Below are 16,470 nucleotides of genomic sequence, written 5' to 3'. Positions count from 1 at the left end.
ATGCAAATAATAAATGGAATTCAGTTAATAAGCAGCTATTCAATACATTATCCTCCTTGGTCAGTATCTGGCAACTATACACAGATGCACTTGATAGCACGCTTTGTTTGACAAATAATAACCATGATCATAAAACATTACAGAAGACAGAACAGCATCTAGACCTAATTAGTAAAACAAAATTAAAAAAAAACTGCAGATCAATGTCTTCTGACCAAGTTATTTGTTAAAATAAGAAACATTTTCTATTAACAAGTAGTATTTATGAACACTATGACATTTTCCAAGCATTGTAGAGATATATTTCCAGTACCCAAATATACTAAACTTGCAGTACCTTATACACATTATATACTAGCATGAGTGTGTGTAGTCCTAGTCCAAGCAATAAAATGTAATAATAAATTCTGTTCTTTTTGCCAACTGTAATCATGTCCTTACAGTAAAAGAAAGCATAGAACTTCCATTAAAAAAAAAGCCAAAAAATAGCATCTGATGAGACTAGTTTTTTAGTGCCAAGACAGTCATTGTTATCCAATTGCAATGTAGCTTTCTTCTCAAAATTGTTAGCAATCAGAGCTTCAGAATACTGGGCGCAGTAAAGAAACACCGAGACAGTGAAATATAATCCATTTGTAGCACACTGCAAACATGGGAACTGTTAAAAATGTTTTTAAACGTTGTGTGGGCCAGTCTTGGAAACACCACCAAATCCAAAACCAGCAAGGGAAAATCCTGATTCTCCTGAAGTCAGCAGAAGTTGTCACAGATGCGTCAGAAACCATAATGTCTCCTGGAGTTTTCAGAGCAGCCATTTAAGAAGCCAACCGCCATTAGAAAAGCCAGCCACAGAAGCTTACTAAAACCCAAATATCCTCATGGCCATTTTCTGCAGTTCCATCATGGGACAAGTGAGAGAACAATGTCCCATTATAACCAGAATTGCAACTGTGCTACAGCGTTTCACTGGTAAAGAGACAGGACAAAAAACCATGCCCTTTTTACAGGCATTAACAGGCAGTTTGGTGTATCAACTCTTAAATTTAAGAAAAGGCTTTGTGGGACAACTGTCCCTAGAAAGTGTTCAACTTTCCACATGGTGACTAAGGGTGGTGAGGGTTTCAGATGTGTTTCTCACCCCGTGACATAGTGCTGCGCTGTGCCACGTGCATGCAGCCGTGCTGACGCAGAAAGCAAACACTTCCAAGCCTGGGAGAAGAGGGACAGCACATGTGCTGCTCACATGGGGAACTGAAGCAGAGGAAGGACCTACGCAGTCACACAGGAAGGCGGTGCAACAACAGGGAACCTATATCTTAACCCAGTTTCTTAACTGTCACTCCTCCCCTTGAAACACTGAGCCCTAAATAACGCACTTGGAAATGTAATGTCCACAGACAGGAGAAAATCCCAAGTGGCTGGATATCTGACAGTCCCCTTGTGCTACCATGACAAGTGGGATGGCCATGACAAGTGCTGTGCATGGATTAGGACCTGTATCTCCATACTTTTTCTTTCTCTGATGGTGCTTTCCTCTCTATAGCCCCCACTCTCCCCGACAGAGGCAGAGGAGGTTGGAATAAACTCACAAAGCCATGTAGCTGCTGCACTTGTTTCCCATGAAGATTTTTTTCTGCGCATGTATGGGAAAGTAACATATGGTCTAAAAGTTCAAGTCAAGTTAATGGGAATCAGCTGCTGCCTGCTCCGAGGGAATGGTGTCTATTAGCATAACAGAATTCACATCCATTCTTTATTATGTCCTATTTCTTAAAGAAAGCTTAACTCCAAGCTGGTATCCATACAAAAAGCCTGGATGTGAGAGATTTCTGCCTTCTCTCAGTAATACAGTTAAAAGGGTTTGCACCTGAACAATGAGATTTTCGCTGTTCCTGAGGTTCTGAACCATCCTGCTCACAGAGTATTATGAAAAATAGGAACATGCAACTGTTCACTTTTACTATATCATTTACAAGGATTTCCAAGATATGTTTATGGAGCAGCATATACTGATTTCTTATGCCAAACTCTGTAAGCCTATTGGCACTTGTGAGGGAAAGGCTGTTTTTCGGAGGAGAGCTATCTTTGCTGTCTGTCTCAGGCAGACTTGCTGCAGCCATGTGGAAGGAGAGAGCCAGCCCTTGTTTGGAAAGCAAACTTCATTGAAATTATGGGCAAGTTTCTCAACCCCCCCCCCCCCCCCCTTAGTTAAGTGCACAGAAAGCCCAAAAGCGAGAGTCCCACCCAGAGCACAGCAGACATAGCCGCCTTGAGAAAATAAATAGGAAACCACATAAAAACATAAAAGCAGCTAAATATTAACTGGCTATAGAAGCTGAAGTTCTTATCTCCCTGATCAAGAAAACATAATGCCCACAACAGAAATAGAGCTGAATCTCTCCTGACTTAAAGTGCTGGCTACCAGCAGGGCATGCAAAGAAGCGTCCTCCACGAAGTAGTCCAAAGGTTTTGCACCAAATAACGAAAAACATTTTGGGAAGGGAATCAGTGGTGCTTATGGAAACAGCCTTCACCACATCGTGAAGAAAACAGCCAACACTCCAGTCTTGTGGTTACAGAGTAGAATTACTGATACCTTCTTTTATCCCATTACTGTCATGCACAGGAAATATAAATATTTAGTTCCTTTCCAGAACAGTAACTATTCCTTTTCTTTGGTGTTCTGCTGGGCATTAATCCTACAGGTGCATTTGCCTTTCCCCTTTATAAAGAATGATACAGCAAGCATGATTGATCAACGGTAACAGGTAGCAAAATCACTGGGTTATTGAGGAATTCATTATTAGCTCCACGCAGCATGAACTATTATTTTATAGGCTTTCTGATAAAGTATTTGGATAACTACAAGAGGAAATACAGGCTCTGATGTGTGGCAAAACTATCACAAATAAAACCTGTTACTACTGTAAATATCAGCCACATGGCCCAATGTGTACACCAGACTGAAATTCAGTTCCGTGTATCTATCACAGTAAAATTCCCATATTCATGAAAGTGCATCTCTTAGGATGCAGATAAGCTAATCTAAATTTTTATTTAAAGACACTGTGTGATCTCACAGCCTAGTCAAAAAGAGAGATTCTCTAAAAGTTCTTTTAGCTACTCCCCCAATAAATTTCCTACCCTCTGAAAGAGAAAACAGAGAAAGATTCTCTCTCCTTACTGCTAAGTGAAATACAGACATGGGCAAGGAACATGAATTCATGTCTCTCTAGTTTGTGAACTTCCTATAAAAAGAAAACGTCTTCCTCAAATTTCTTTTAGTTACCGGAATCATTAGCATTTTTGTATGCAAGCAAGAGGCAAAAGGTCCGAAGTGTTATTTCAGATAGTGCCCTCTGCATTTGCCATATGTTTCCTTTAAAAAAAAATCCTCTCACTGAACTGAATCTTCATAGTGTAGCTTGCTTGAGGTGTAAAGTCTGTCATTCCCTTCTCACTGAATTATTTACTTGCTCACCTTCATTGTTGGAGGGCTAATCCTAGGTGTTGGTGCTGTGAGACCTGCAGCTCCAGCCACCTCACAACCCACCAAATTCCTGGCAGGAAATCACTGGGCTTTGCTGCCCACAGCACCCACCCAACACGATCAGCCCAGTGCCCTTGTGAAGAAAATCTGCTGGGGTCAGGCAGCAAAACACAGACCACTGGAAAAGCCTCAACAACTGAAAGTTCATGTAAAACAACAGAGAAAAATGGGGGACAGAGAAATATTGGATGCAGCTTATGGACGCAGACTTGTGGCTTATCTATGGTGATAGCAGCATCCTTCAGAGGGAGGGGAGAAGGTGGGGGGAAGCACACAAGGCTCAGAGGAAAATGAGGCAGAAGCAGCAGCAAAGGAGTGAAAGGAGAGCCCGCCACAGAAAATGGCAACTGAACATGAAGAATGACAGTTACTTCTTACGGGAAATGTGAGGAAACAAAGAGACAAGGCAGCTCTGTGGGAACCAGGAAAGAAATGAAAGGAGTAAAAAAAAATGTAAGGATAGACAAAACCCCAGACTTTCTGCAAAAAATCCCCTGGCTGAAGCAGTAACTTTTGTTTGTTTAAAAGGGATATTCTCTCCTTTACAAACTCTTTGGCCTATGCTCTTCCTTTGCAATACAGAGGGCTACCACCCTCGCTGACGCCAGTGCTGGAGGTTACTCAGGAGAACCGCGCAGCAGAACAAAAGCTCCAGCGTGGCTCAGGGCACTTGTTCTGCTAAGCCCAGCAAAGGTTGTTTGGTCTGGCTGCCAGCAGGGATCAAGGAGAAACAAGGTGATGGGGGAAGTTGAGAGAGAGAGACAAACTCTTCCAGCTACCTCCCCCATGCTGAAACCCTCAACTTTCCCTGGTTTCTGAAAGATTACAGCACCGAAATACCTCTGTGAGGAAGTCAGTAACTTTTTTAGCACTGAAAATGCTGGTAAGAACTGAAGAATGGGCAAACTCTAAGCTATGGCTCTCCATCTCCCCCAAGCAAGGGGAAGTGACTACAGCCTGAAAAATCAGCCCTTCAGCTCCCAAGGATAGCAGAAGTGAAACAGCTATTTACTTACCACACATTTGTACGGACTGTACTTATGGGCAGCTAGCTGTTCAGAAGTCCCTACAGGTTTGAAATGTATGAGATTTTAGGTGTCCCATTTTAAGTTGTTTTCAATTTGATTACCAAAAGGTTGTTGAAGCTTCCAGTGACCTCAGTGACAGCCACGATTAGTCAACATTGCTGAAAATAGGCTCTCCATTGCCTTGAAGCAGACACCCACAAATAGAATTACCTGTGAAATCAGAGGCCCTTGAAACCTTTGCACTTAAAGACAATTAGCTCAGGAAACCCAGACCTGGTTTTGCTCTACATCTGCAAAGCCCAGAGAGTCTGTCGGGTGTTACATCTATATGAACACTGAAACCTTTTGACAGATGCTATGTTCTTTCTCTAGATATCAGTGTTTTGAGAGCTCACGAAGGTGCTGTGAGGTTTGATTATTTAGCACTGACATGGCAGCTGCAAATGACAGCTCTGCAAACTTGTGACTGTTCCCTGAAGCACTTGTTTACAGACTGGAACGGAAGCATTGTTTGCAGACTGCAATCAAGGAAAGACTTGAACTTTTATTGTGAGCAACAAATTCTGAAACAATAAAATGAGCTCTATTTCCTTCAAAAAGGGTGCTAGGAAATCCAAAGCAAAAAAGATGTAAAGAGAACGCTTAAAGCCAGTCTGCCATTCACTGCAACCTGTCAAGATTCCTGGTACTTGTAGTGCTTGTAGATATTTACAGAACATTAACCACAGAAAGTCTGCTCTTGTAATATTTATCCTGGGCTCTAAATCTGAACAGGGAAACCTGCCATTAAACTTCTGCAAACGGGGCCAGTAAATCTTAAACAAGTCCAATGCTTAGGGTGAAACACATCAAAAGTGCCTCAAAGTGGAAGCGCCCGAAAACATTAGTCACTTCTGAAATGTGAGGCCATGCAGTGTTCAAACGGTTACGAACCCCAACTCTGATGCCCTCTGCTCCCACTTAATGCCATGGCAATGAAAGACAATAGTATCATGAAAGCAGCGCTGTCTGGGATCCAGTAATACCTGTGTTGCAACAGCTTCTCTCTCTCTTTCACATTGTTTCTCTTTGTTTCCTGACAGCGTGCGAAAATATCTACTTGCAGTCATGCACCTGAGACACACTACTTTCTGCACTGACACACCAGAAACCAACCTGGGCTGAGTGGGTAGATGTCATTGTCGGCCCCAAAGAACAGATTGCGTGTCAGCTTGCGAGGATCGACTTTCTGAGGGGTGGACGAGGCCGGACAGAGGGAGAACCTGCGACGAAGAAAGTTCTCCTCCTTCATGGCATGAGCTGTGGGGGTTTTCTGAAAAGGAAAGATAGAAATAACAGTTCATTTCAAGACACAGGAAATCAAAGTTTCACACCCAGATGACTCCGCTGCTTCAAAGCCGCCTAATCCTATGTAGCGTGCCAGATCTTTTTATAGAGTGCCAGAAGGCTATGCAGGAAAAAAAAAAAGAAAGTTATATTAGTTTGAAGCTACAATTACTGATTTGCTGACTCTCAGTATTTGCAGACTGCAGGGAAGCAGGACACTGCTCTTTGGTGAATCCAGGCAGTATAACACCCTCCTACCTACAAGGATCTATCTAGGATAATAGCTACTTACCGGGTCTATCCAGTGCACAGCGGCTAAAATTCACTTTTTTTTTTTAAGTTTTGGAGCCTCTTTCATAAATGTAACTCCATTGGTGTCAGCAGTTACACCATCTCCGCAAAAATCAACATTTAATCTGAGCTGCGTGGAGGAAGACCAGCTGCATTGGCTGCAGAGAGCAGCAAGCGGAGATAACGCCAGCGTCACTCCTGCCCTTATTTCCAATTACAGCACATATACATAATTTCGGTTTTCTTTAAAATGGCATTTAGATCAGCCTTGCAGTTTGATCAATAAGATAAACCTTGCTGCTCTGTGAGGGTAAAGAACAGCATTTGTCTCCCCCAAAGCCTCCCTGCATCCCTGTACAAGAGTCTGGTGGTACTGTGCTCTTTACCACCACTTGGCTAACACATTAGACTATCCTGGCTGGAATTAAAGGTTTCTTTTATACCCATCCAACAAGCAGTTCTTTCTTACCCATTACAAACAGATATTATGACTGTCTCCTTCCTGAGTTACAAGCTTTCTTCTCTCCCCACGTGTAGCCAGAGGCAGGGGGCTCTTGCTAGCAGTAAGAAGCGTTAACCCAGCCTTTGGGTGGGCATTACAGACCACAAGGTCTGCTGCTTCTCCAGGGGACAGTTATTGCAGTAAGAAAAACCCTTTAGGATGGCACACATTTCCTGAAAAGAGCCTCCAAGTTTTCCCATCTCTTTTAGGCTACTGGGAAAGCATAGGGGAAAAAGTTGCCCAGAGTCGCAGTGCAGTTCGGAAGGGCAGCACCAGCATGCACGTAAGGTGACCAGTGTGGCACTAGGTGGAAAATGGGCTGATTACAGGCTAGAACATCCTGCCCTGCCCCTCCTACTCCCAGTACCACACCAGTGCTTGTGCTGGCCCAAACGCCCCAATTTAATGGGGAACCCTCAATGGCCTCTTGGAGCTCAGCCTTCACAGCTGAGACACCGCACGGGGGATGCCATGAACATGTCCCAGTGTGAGAAACTCCCCTCCTGTGTTTTATCTGAGCTCTGTCCCTCCACCTGCCCTGCTAATCCCTGTACAAGGCAGTCCCAATGTTTCAGGTTTTACAATTTTTTAAAAATTTATTTACACAGCAGGCTGCATCAACTTTATAAAATAGCTGTGATTTACAAGGCAAGAGAGAATCTGCTCCTTCTTTTCTGCAAGAGATGGCCTCAGTGCCCAAGAGCTTAACTTGATCTAAACCAGTCTGGACTCCAACAATGAACATGGGTTACCAAAACCACTTTGAACAGCAGGTCTTTCTGTACCCAGCTCACCATGCTGGGATGGGTGAGCCATCAGATGTGAGGGTCTGTAACATCCGAAAAGGGGCTAATGACTAGCAGCTGGGGCTAGCCTGAAAATGGGACTCCCCCAGGCCACACAGCTGCAATTTGAAGGGGATGCATGTCCCCTGCTGGGCCCGCGTCATCTGCAGAGGATGAATCAAGGTCTGTGCAGTGCTCTGAGGACACAACGTTCCCTAAAAGACCTACATGTTATCATGTGCCCCCCTGTGAAGTGGCTGTAAGACACTACAGATTCAGCACCAGCATTTCACCATAACCACTTCACACAACTCTCAGTGAAAGGCTTTGTATTTGAGTGCCAGGATACCGCACACTGGATGGGGCTGCCACGGATCAACCCTTTGCATAGTGCCTCATATGCGAGGCTGTGTTTCAGGCTGATGATGTGTGATAATAGCTGGGTGAAGTGAGGTGGCTGCAGCGCTTTCCACTCACTGCTGCCCTGCCTCCTGTCAATTCAACTGCCCAGCAAAACTGCCCTGCAAACATATGTCATTGCGGCTCAAAAACATACGTCATTGCGGCCAACGGCATCTCCAAAGCAGCAGGTAACTTAGCTACCTAACATTCAGCAATGTAAATAACCCTTTTTTTTACAGCTAGGTGGGGAGAAGATGCAAAATTAAAGCTAACTTTAAAAAAAGAAAAGAGAGAAGGAAAATGCAGTTAGTTATGTGTCTGAAAGCAAAATATTTAAAAATAATCCGTGTCTAAATAGCTGGGTCTGGAATGCTAACACTGAGCTATTTTCTGCCCTTGTTCCCAGAAAGGCTGTCTCAACTCTCTGCCTCTGGAACTGCTCGTAAGTGGCTCGGAACAAAAGCAGATCCATGGGATACTCTCCCCAAAAAGCAGTGACCCGGCGAGGCCGAGCTGATCATGCAGGAAGGCGTTCAGAAATCCCAGGTCCATCCAGTGGAAAGCAGGCTGGGGAACAAGTTACAAACATAAAACATCTGTCCATCCAGCTCTTACACCCTGCTCTCGTGGTGGAGACTCTTCTTGACAGGGTAACAAAAAGGCTGCATTCAGCATCATTTTGTCTCAGCAATACTGCAAGCCATGTCAGTGAAGAACTGCCAGCCAGCTCACACTGATGTCGGTGGCAAAACCCCTCCAGACACCGGAGCAAGAGCAGGCTGTATACTGGGTCGGACATACCGGAACACAATTTCTTTCAGCTGCTGCTATACTTACTATGCAGAGAGACCGATGCTCTAATGTTTTCCTCACCTATTATTTCACACTATTCAACCACAGGATAATTGACAGAATTATTGTGCTGATGCCTCTCATTCCCACCCTTATTTAAGCCATGGGCTTGACGGCAAGAAATCCGGATGCCTTGTTCAACTGGAAACAGCCACTGGGCAATAACAAAGGAAAAAGACTTTTCTCAAGTCCGTAATTTGCTCTGGCTCTTCTCTTACATATCATAATACGAACTTGTGGCAGCAGCTCATCTCTTTTTGACCACAGAGATCAATCTGAGTAAGTTCCTCTTAACCAGGTCCTTTTTGGCAGAAGACCTCCAGTGACCGAAGCTCCCTGAGAAGCAGCAGCGGCGATGTGTCTGTCTGTCATCCACACACACGCAACCACGCAACCATACCGTGTCAACAACATCCTGGCCTGTTTTTCAAAGATCATCTAGCATTGCATTGCTCCAGCTCACAGGCACAGATCCTTCCTACAGTTGACCCTCATCCAGACAGGCTCTTACGCCATCCACATTTTCATGGGCTTCACTCCAACTAGGAGCTGACAGCAGCAGAGCCTCTCGTTCAGTGCACTATATGGTGTGCGCACAGTTCAACTTACTTTTCCTTTATTTTGGGTAAAAGAGAAGAATTGTTGGCCTGCAGTTCATTCCCTGAGATTGCACCACCTTAGATTACCATGACATGTTTTCAGAGAAAGGCTGCGATGGAAAGACTCAGCCTTCAAGATTTTACCTTGTTATGCAGTGCAAAGTGCAGCACAAAATCATAGAAAAGGACTTTTTTTGTATTTTGGGTTTTTTCTATATATCAGACACTTTTTTCCTTGGTGGGAGAAAATGTAGTACACACTATTAAGATTCTGTAATACACCTGAAATATTTGGCTTGGTTTCCAAAAGATATCTCTATGTGTCTGCATCTGTATCTGTCCTGTTTTATCTTCCCTCCCTCCCAATGCCTTTTGTGCCATTGGCAAAAGTCAAGGAAATCCAACAGGCGTTAGAAAACTTGAAAATATTAGCTTCTTAAAAGTTATGTGGAAATCAATGGCTAAAGAAAGGAGGGAAACTGTATCCTTGTCCTCTGAAAGAAGGGCAGTACTATGAACCCAGCTATTACCAAACATCAGTGAATCCAACATAAGCCACAAATTCATAAGAAAATGAGGCTTCATTAGCTCACTTACTCAGAGAGCTAATTGTTCTATTTGTCCATAAGGGTCTGCCTGCCCAAGCTGGCTTCAAATTACATAAAGCTCGTGAGAGTTGTAGGGGATGCTGAACAGCAGATGCCAGGGGCAATTTTCCAAAGGGATGTAACAGGAAGGTGGGAGGTGTGTTCAGTGTTTTTCACAACAGGGCTCTTTAGACACCTAAATAATCCAGCCTCTGCCCAGAATCACCTGTGCAAGATAGGAGGGTGTGAAGGGTTCCAAGAACACAGCCTTGTACTAAATCTACTTTTATACCATTAATGGGTGATTATCTAGAAAACATACAAAAATTCACTGGTGATGAAGTATCTGATAAGAAATAAGCAACCATAGAAGATACTTCTAGACATGAGTGCTTTTGAGCCTCAAATCTTTCATGGTTGATTTGAAGACAACATTATTGTTCTGAAACCCAAATCTACTTCTAAATCAGTATTTTGGAGGTTGCCATACCATCAGGATATGGCAGATGCTTCACGGAAAGCAGTTCTGCGGGGGCTCAGGGAACAGAGAGAAGGTAAAAATCAAAATTGGGCCAGAATTGCAGAAGGCCAAAAATTGCCATTATGCTACCAAACCACTTACGTAACACAAGGCAACAAACTTCACCCACTGCTCCTGTGTTCCCTCCAACTCCAGCACATGAGATGGACAATTGTCCTAGAAAGACATCATGTCTTGATTTGAAGATGCCAACTGATGCAGAATCCATAAGCTCTCTTAGGAAGCTAACCTCATCACGAAAAATCTTCACTCTAGCTCTTGCATGTATTTATCTGGTTGTTAGTCTTGGTAGCTTAAAGCACCCTGAATTTTGCAGCTCAGGTCATTTCTGGCCTTCTATTCTGTGCTCTTGATCATAAAAATGAAGGAAAAGTAATACAGAGAGTATTGACAGAGCCACTAAACACAGTATTTTTCAGGATTGTCCCTTTTGTGTTGACAGCTCTCTAAGCAGTAATGGGCTATTAAACGTGGGCTGTTCGCTGGAGCTTAAATAGGAATAAATAATTCAGCAGCAAGAAATAAACTTCTTGCTAACCCTGTCTTTAAGACCACTTTATCTTTTAAAAATGAAAAATATAGCAGATGCAAAGTCTGCATGAAACCCCCATGATACACAGGACAATGAAAGTGGTGAACTTAACAGGGTGCAATCGCCTAAAGGGACTTTCACTCCCAGGTGGCTTCAGGAACAGCCAATGAAAGAGCAATGGGGCAAGAATAAAAGTTATTTTATCAGCAAGCCTCGTGGCTGCCATTAAAGCAAATGGGAACTGCCAGCGCTCTCCTTTTCTGGCACCAGATCCATTTTGGGTGAAGGCAGCGACTAATACATTTACAGACAATCAGCGTTGGTGCAGAGATGCCTTTCACACGGCTGCTCTGCATTTTGGGCCTTTTGTGCTTGCTGGGAAGATAGTGGCAGCTTTCAGCATCGGGCTCAAGGCTTTTGGGGATGGAACTTTCATGGCTCCATCTTTAAATTTTCTAAGTTCCTGATACATAATTACCACACAGCTAAACCCTGTGCAGACATTATGCTGTCCCTACCCTCTGCAAACTGGTGGGTAGGTTGGTTTGCTTACTCTCATTTCCAGCATTTTAAAATAGACTGGAAATATGCACATCCCTATAAATAGTTAATTAGGGGTTTCCTATAGTCAAGAAGGCTGTGCTAGTTAGGGGGAGCTCTTAATTTATTCAAAGCTTGTTTCAAACAACCATCTCTTTTTCTGGTCACTAAATATTTCCCAGAAATCAAATCAAACCATATTTTGTATTCACAGCAGTCATTCACTCCAGAATCCGCATCAATAAGGAAAAGTAAATCTAAAGATACTGACATTTCCTCATTCATTTAACCCTGAGGAGGTAAAAATTTAATGAATGAAAAGAGAAGGCAAATGGTTAGCAGATACATTTCTAGCGATTACAGTCCTAAGTATTCACAAGGAAAAACAGCAGCACAGATCCTCAACAAGGGTAAATTATTAGTTCAGTGGTACACTAGTGATTTACAACAACTGAAGAAAGTCTCTGAAATCTGTTTCTGGAAGCTTTTCCTAAAATACTTATTCATCAGATAGGTAATTGGACAACCAACTCCCTACTCACAGTTAAATAAAACCTGATACAGTGAAAAGTGCCTGCGCAGGCAATTTTTTTCTCTACCTAACCCATGTTTTTTGGTGAAGGATATGGCAAAACACACCTATTACAGCTGAAACTGAATGTTTTGGGCTGTCATGCTATTAGCTGGAACCTGAAGCAATGAAGCTTCACAGTAAGTGTCAGCTATTCCCCAGAATTATTGGGGTCAGCTGTTTCTTTGTGGTGCTGGCAAGGGGACCTTTCCTCACCAGTGGTGGTCCCCGGTATGTTCCTCCTAGACCATGTCCTGCTCTGCTGGATCCCAAATCAGCCCCAGCAGCTCAATGGAGCCCCACTCTTTCAATCCTTCATGCGCTCCACATGAATACACTGAAATAGTGGTACTGCAGGAGTGCTCCAATTTTAAGGATTGCCATAGCCTCTGTTGCATGCCATATTACTCAGCTTGATGATCGGTCCAGGCTGGAAAATCAAATAACATGCATTGCTGAAGACACCCATCTGCAACAAAGGAACCAAGTTACGGAAAGCTAAAGCTACAGATGGCTTTATTAAGATTATATGCAACAGGAAGGATTTCTCTCAGCTGCTTCGGCAAGCTCAGGAGCGTGGCTAGTTCATCCCTACAACCTAACTCAAAGCTCATATGCCCTGCAGAGTCCTTAAAGCTGCCTCTCTTGCGCTGTTTTTGTGGAAGTTGCCTACCACAGCCACCCCCAGCAATCTGCTCTTGCACTCTCTGAGAACAGAAGAACCACCCCTTTCTATCACCTTCTGCTTCTCTGCCTGCCTTTTCCTGCACTGGGCACTGAAAATTATGTAGTAATCAGGAGACAAAATTATTTCCTCCCTTAATTCTCTGTAAGATGTCTTGATTAATGTTGCCTTTGTATACACCAGAACATTTGCAGCACTTACATGCATAATCTTCTCACAACTAATCTCTCTCTATGGTGAGCATTATGTACAAAGACCACAAACAGAACAACTACAGGTAAAACCAGGCACTGAATGCCTACACTGAGAAAAAAAACATCCCAGATCATTTGTTTTGGGGATCCCTATTTAAGTCGGGACTAAGAAATTTGAAGGTAGGGTCACAAAGAGCAAAACATTTTTATTTGACATGTAGCAAAACCTCATCTTCAGAATCATCTCTGGTTTGGATAAACATCTCCTGTGAGCAAACACCAGCCCATCACTAAAGCCATGTTGTGTTTGGGAAAGTGATCACTGCAACCTTATGGCTTAGAAATGGGCATTGCAGTAAGTATTAAATACACAATCCTCATGAGGTTTTTTGTCTTAAAACACTTGCAATTTACTCTGTAAACATTATGCTAGCAATTTCTTCCGACTAAAAATATCGAGTGGGTCATCGAAATGAATGCTTAATGATTTTTACATCCACCTCCTCTGCCCTTTAAACTGTAAATTGATTGTTATGCAGAAGGCTATTAATTTAACAAAGCATATTAGATTTCTCAGTAGCACCGAGGGACTTCTCCTGACTTAGCAATTTCACTGATCTTTCCCCTTGCTAACTGCATAGATTATACCTCGCTTGCTGTAATTACAAGTAGTACATCAACATTAATTATTTCCCTGGTAACGGCAGGTGTGTGCAGAATTGAAGGTTTTACCCATACTACCAGAAGGATGAGAAAGTCCCCAGCACTCAGGGAAAGACAGGAGCAAGCACCTTTCCTGCAGACCTTTGTCTTAGTCCCTCACTTTATTTTCAGTAAATCATACTTTGCATAACCTCCTTTAGGCCCGATTTCTGAAGGCATCTCTACTGACTAAAGCTCATGCAAAGGTATTTTCTTGAAGACCAATCTATGCAGGAAAGTAAGGTGCTTTCTTTGAATTCTCTTCAGCCCTTTAATCCCATATTCTAACATATTCAACTGAAGATGACCAAAAGGTAAATCACACCTGTTAAGCATACATCAAGCACCTGAATGCTTATCCATCTTACTGAATTTTTATTTAAAGTTTATCATTATTTGTTACTGATATCTCTAGTCGGCATTCTTTTAAGCAGGAAAACAAAATCAAAATGCAGATTAGCAAAGACTCCCCACCAAAACATAATGTACAAGCAAGCACATGTGCAATGTATAGGAAGAAACGTGCCATCACATATCTCAATTGATCTCCTGATGCAGTTTTCATAACACACTAGCCAAGAAATTCCAGTAAGGATCCACTTTGAAACAAACTCAGGAACCAGATCTCTGCCTCTAAGTTTCTGTTTATCTAGAAATATTTATATACTTCTTTAAATCAAAGTTTCGTATAGATGACACAAGGATTCATGTGGCTATCACAGCTGCTTCTCGGCAGTGAACTCAAGAAGCTGTTGGAGATATATTTACATCAAAATTAAGGTATAAGCGCAACTCGGGCACACATACGTAAGTTACCTTTGAGGTAGCGAGCTGGAGTAGGGCTAATGACATGGGCTACAGTAGTAAGGCATGCCAGGCAGGCTAGAAATTATATCTGAGAAATCAGGCAAGCACCACGTGGCCAGATCATTCTGCAGTCTGTGCTGATGTCTGCTACTGAGCAAGCTTGTTCAAGTGTTCAGGTAAGCAGATATAAGCCACCATCACACCTCACTTGCAATACAGATGACCCTTGAATCCCTGCTGCTTGTGCTGAAAGTGTGGGCACAGCTCCTGGCCAGCCCGCAGCAGTTTGGCAGTGCATGCCCAAGCCAAAAGGCAACACTCTCTTTGAGTGAGACGCGAGGCTCAGGCACAGAGACACGGTATGAGGTTGGGCACTAAAAAACAGTGTTAAAAGCTTTGTGCTAGTTAAAGAAATAAGCACTCGGTTATGAATTTCAATATAAATAATATTAGGCCCAAAGGTGAAAACATTGGACATATGACTCAAAAAATCTCCACCTGAAAAGCAAATTTGAAGTGCTCTGCTTCCTTTTTATTGTGGTTATTAATACTGATAGCTCATCCACCAGTGACATTTTTTGTTTGAGGCACACTTTGAACACAATGTCTCCAAGTCTGAGCATTTCAGGGAGCAAGTCTCTGAGTCCCATAAGCAGTATTAATGAGTTGCATAATGGTAAACCACGTCCACCTTTGACACATTGAGCTTTCCAGTAATTATCCATAACTCAGTACACTGCTTGGGGAATGGATATCCCACAGCCTCTCATGCCCTGAAGCTTTTATGCACACTAATTGTCAGTAGTACCCTCCAATGACCTCCCATACAATCCTTTTAAACTGTAGCCGACTACCTAAGAGAACAGCTTTTTAATAACCCAGTTTTTCTAGTGGTACCTTAGGGGCTAGAGACTTCAGGCTGCAGTAAGGGTCGCCCTGATGGAGTCACCGTTACAGGCCTTGGGAAGAGGGAGCCTGGCCCTGCATGGCACCTGCCATCCCCACTGCCTGCAGGAGGGCTCCAGTGAGCATGGCCCTTTGCAGGGGGTGACAGGATTTGGGATAAGCCCACAGCAGTGAGGGAAGTATGGTACACGGAAACATAAATGAGAAATTCACTTAGTTGCTTTAGCTAAAGCTATCGGAGATTTAAAGCCATGACAAGAAAACATTGCTTTGGACAGGCATGCAGTTACGTCATTTGCAAGTAGGCCACATCTTCAAGGTCAATTCTTGCCTTGATATTTTTCTTTAAAAAGAACATATTAAAGAGCATCATTATAGCCTCATACCACTATCTAAATCACATGAGATCATACTCTGTTTTATGGAAGGATCCTACTTCAAGCTTTAATGACATTTAAAAAACCCCCAGACAACTGCAAGCCTCACTGATGGCTTTCTATGATACCCACCTCTGCCTTTATATAATTAAATCTAGAAAAGACTGTGCCTTGGGGCTACACTCCCACCACACAATTACTAGGAAATACGAAGCTAATTTTAAGACTTGCTTTCATGCTTGATAGTGTCCTCCTGACATTATTCCCTTGTTTGTGAAATATTGCCCCCTTGTAAGAAAGCAAAACAAAATCAGACTTCTATCTCAAGTCCTGTTTAGCCATTTTCAGACTCAGGCTCAAAAGAGAACTTCAACATGGCAGTAAGGCAAAGGTAATAGCAGGAAAGGATGTTTACAAACCATCTTACAAGAGAGAAAATAAGTGCTGTTCAATTTCAGAAAGATTTTCCAGAATCAGTTCCAGATTATTTATGTCATGAGCATGCACTGTCCCAAACACACAAAGAACAATCCTAAATGCCAAGAATTTCAGATTAGAAGTATATTTCTACCTTGACATCCTGTACAAGCACAAACTATATTTCCACCCAATGGCTCTGACCCCAAGCCCGCTAAATTATAGCCAACCTGGCTCATCTGCTTCTGAAGAACAGCTAAGCAATGGAGAAAGGAC

General features: G+C 42.9%; 1 protein-coding gene across 3 annotated transcripts in view; it reads right to left on the bottom strand.

The window, feature by feature from the left end:
• Nucleotides 1-16,470, bottom strand: part of OSBPL5 (oxysterol binding protein like 5) — a 146,181-nt gene that overhangs the window by 59,439 nt on the left and 70,272 nt on the right. For all 3 annotated transcript variants that reach the window (XM_050897134.1, XM_050897135.1, XM_050897136.1), the window contains one exon: nucleotides 5,734-5,890. In XM_050897134.1, coding sequence (XP_050753091.1) covers nucleotides 5,734-5,890 — 157 coding nt within the window. The remainder of the gene's footprint in view (nucleotides 1-5,733; nucleotides 5,891-16,470) is intronic.

The sequence above is a fragment of the Gymnogyps californianus genome, chromosome 5, assembly GCF_018139145.2.
Source record: "Gymnogyps californianus isolate 813 chromosome 5, ASM1813914v2, whole genome shotgun sequence".
Classification (NCBI taxonomy): Eukaryota; Metazoa; Chordata; class Aves; order Accipitriformes; family Cathartidae; genus Gymnogyps; species Gymnogyps californianus.
Note: the sequence above shows the minus strand (reverse complement) of the source record. Positions and strands in the feature narration are given on the sequence as shown.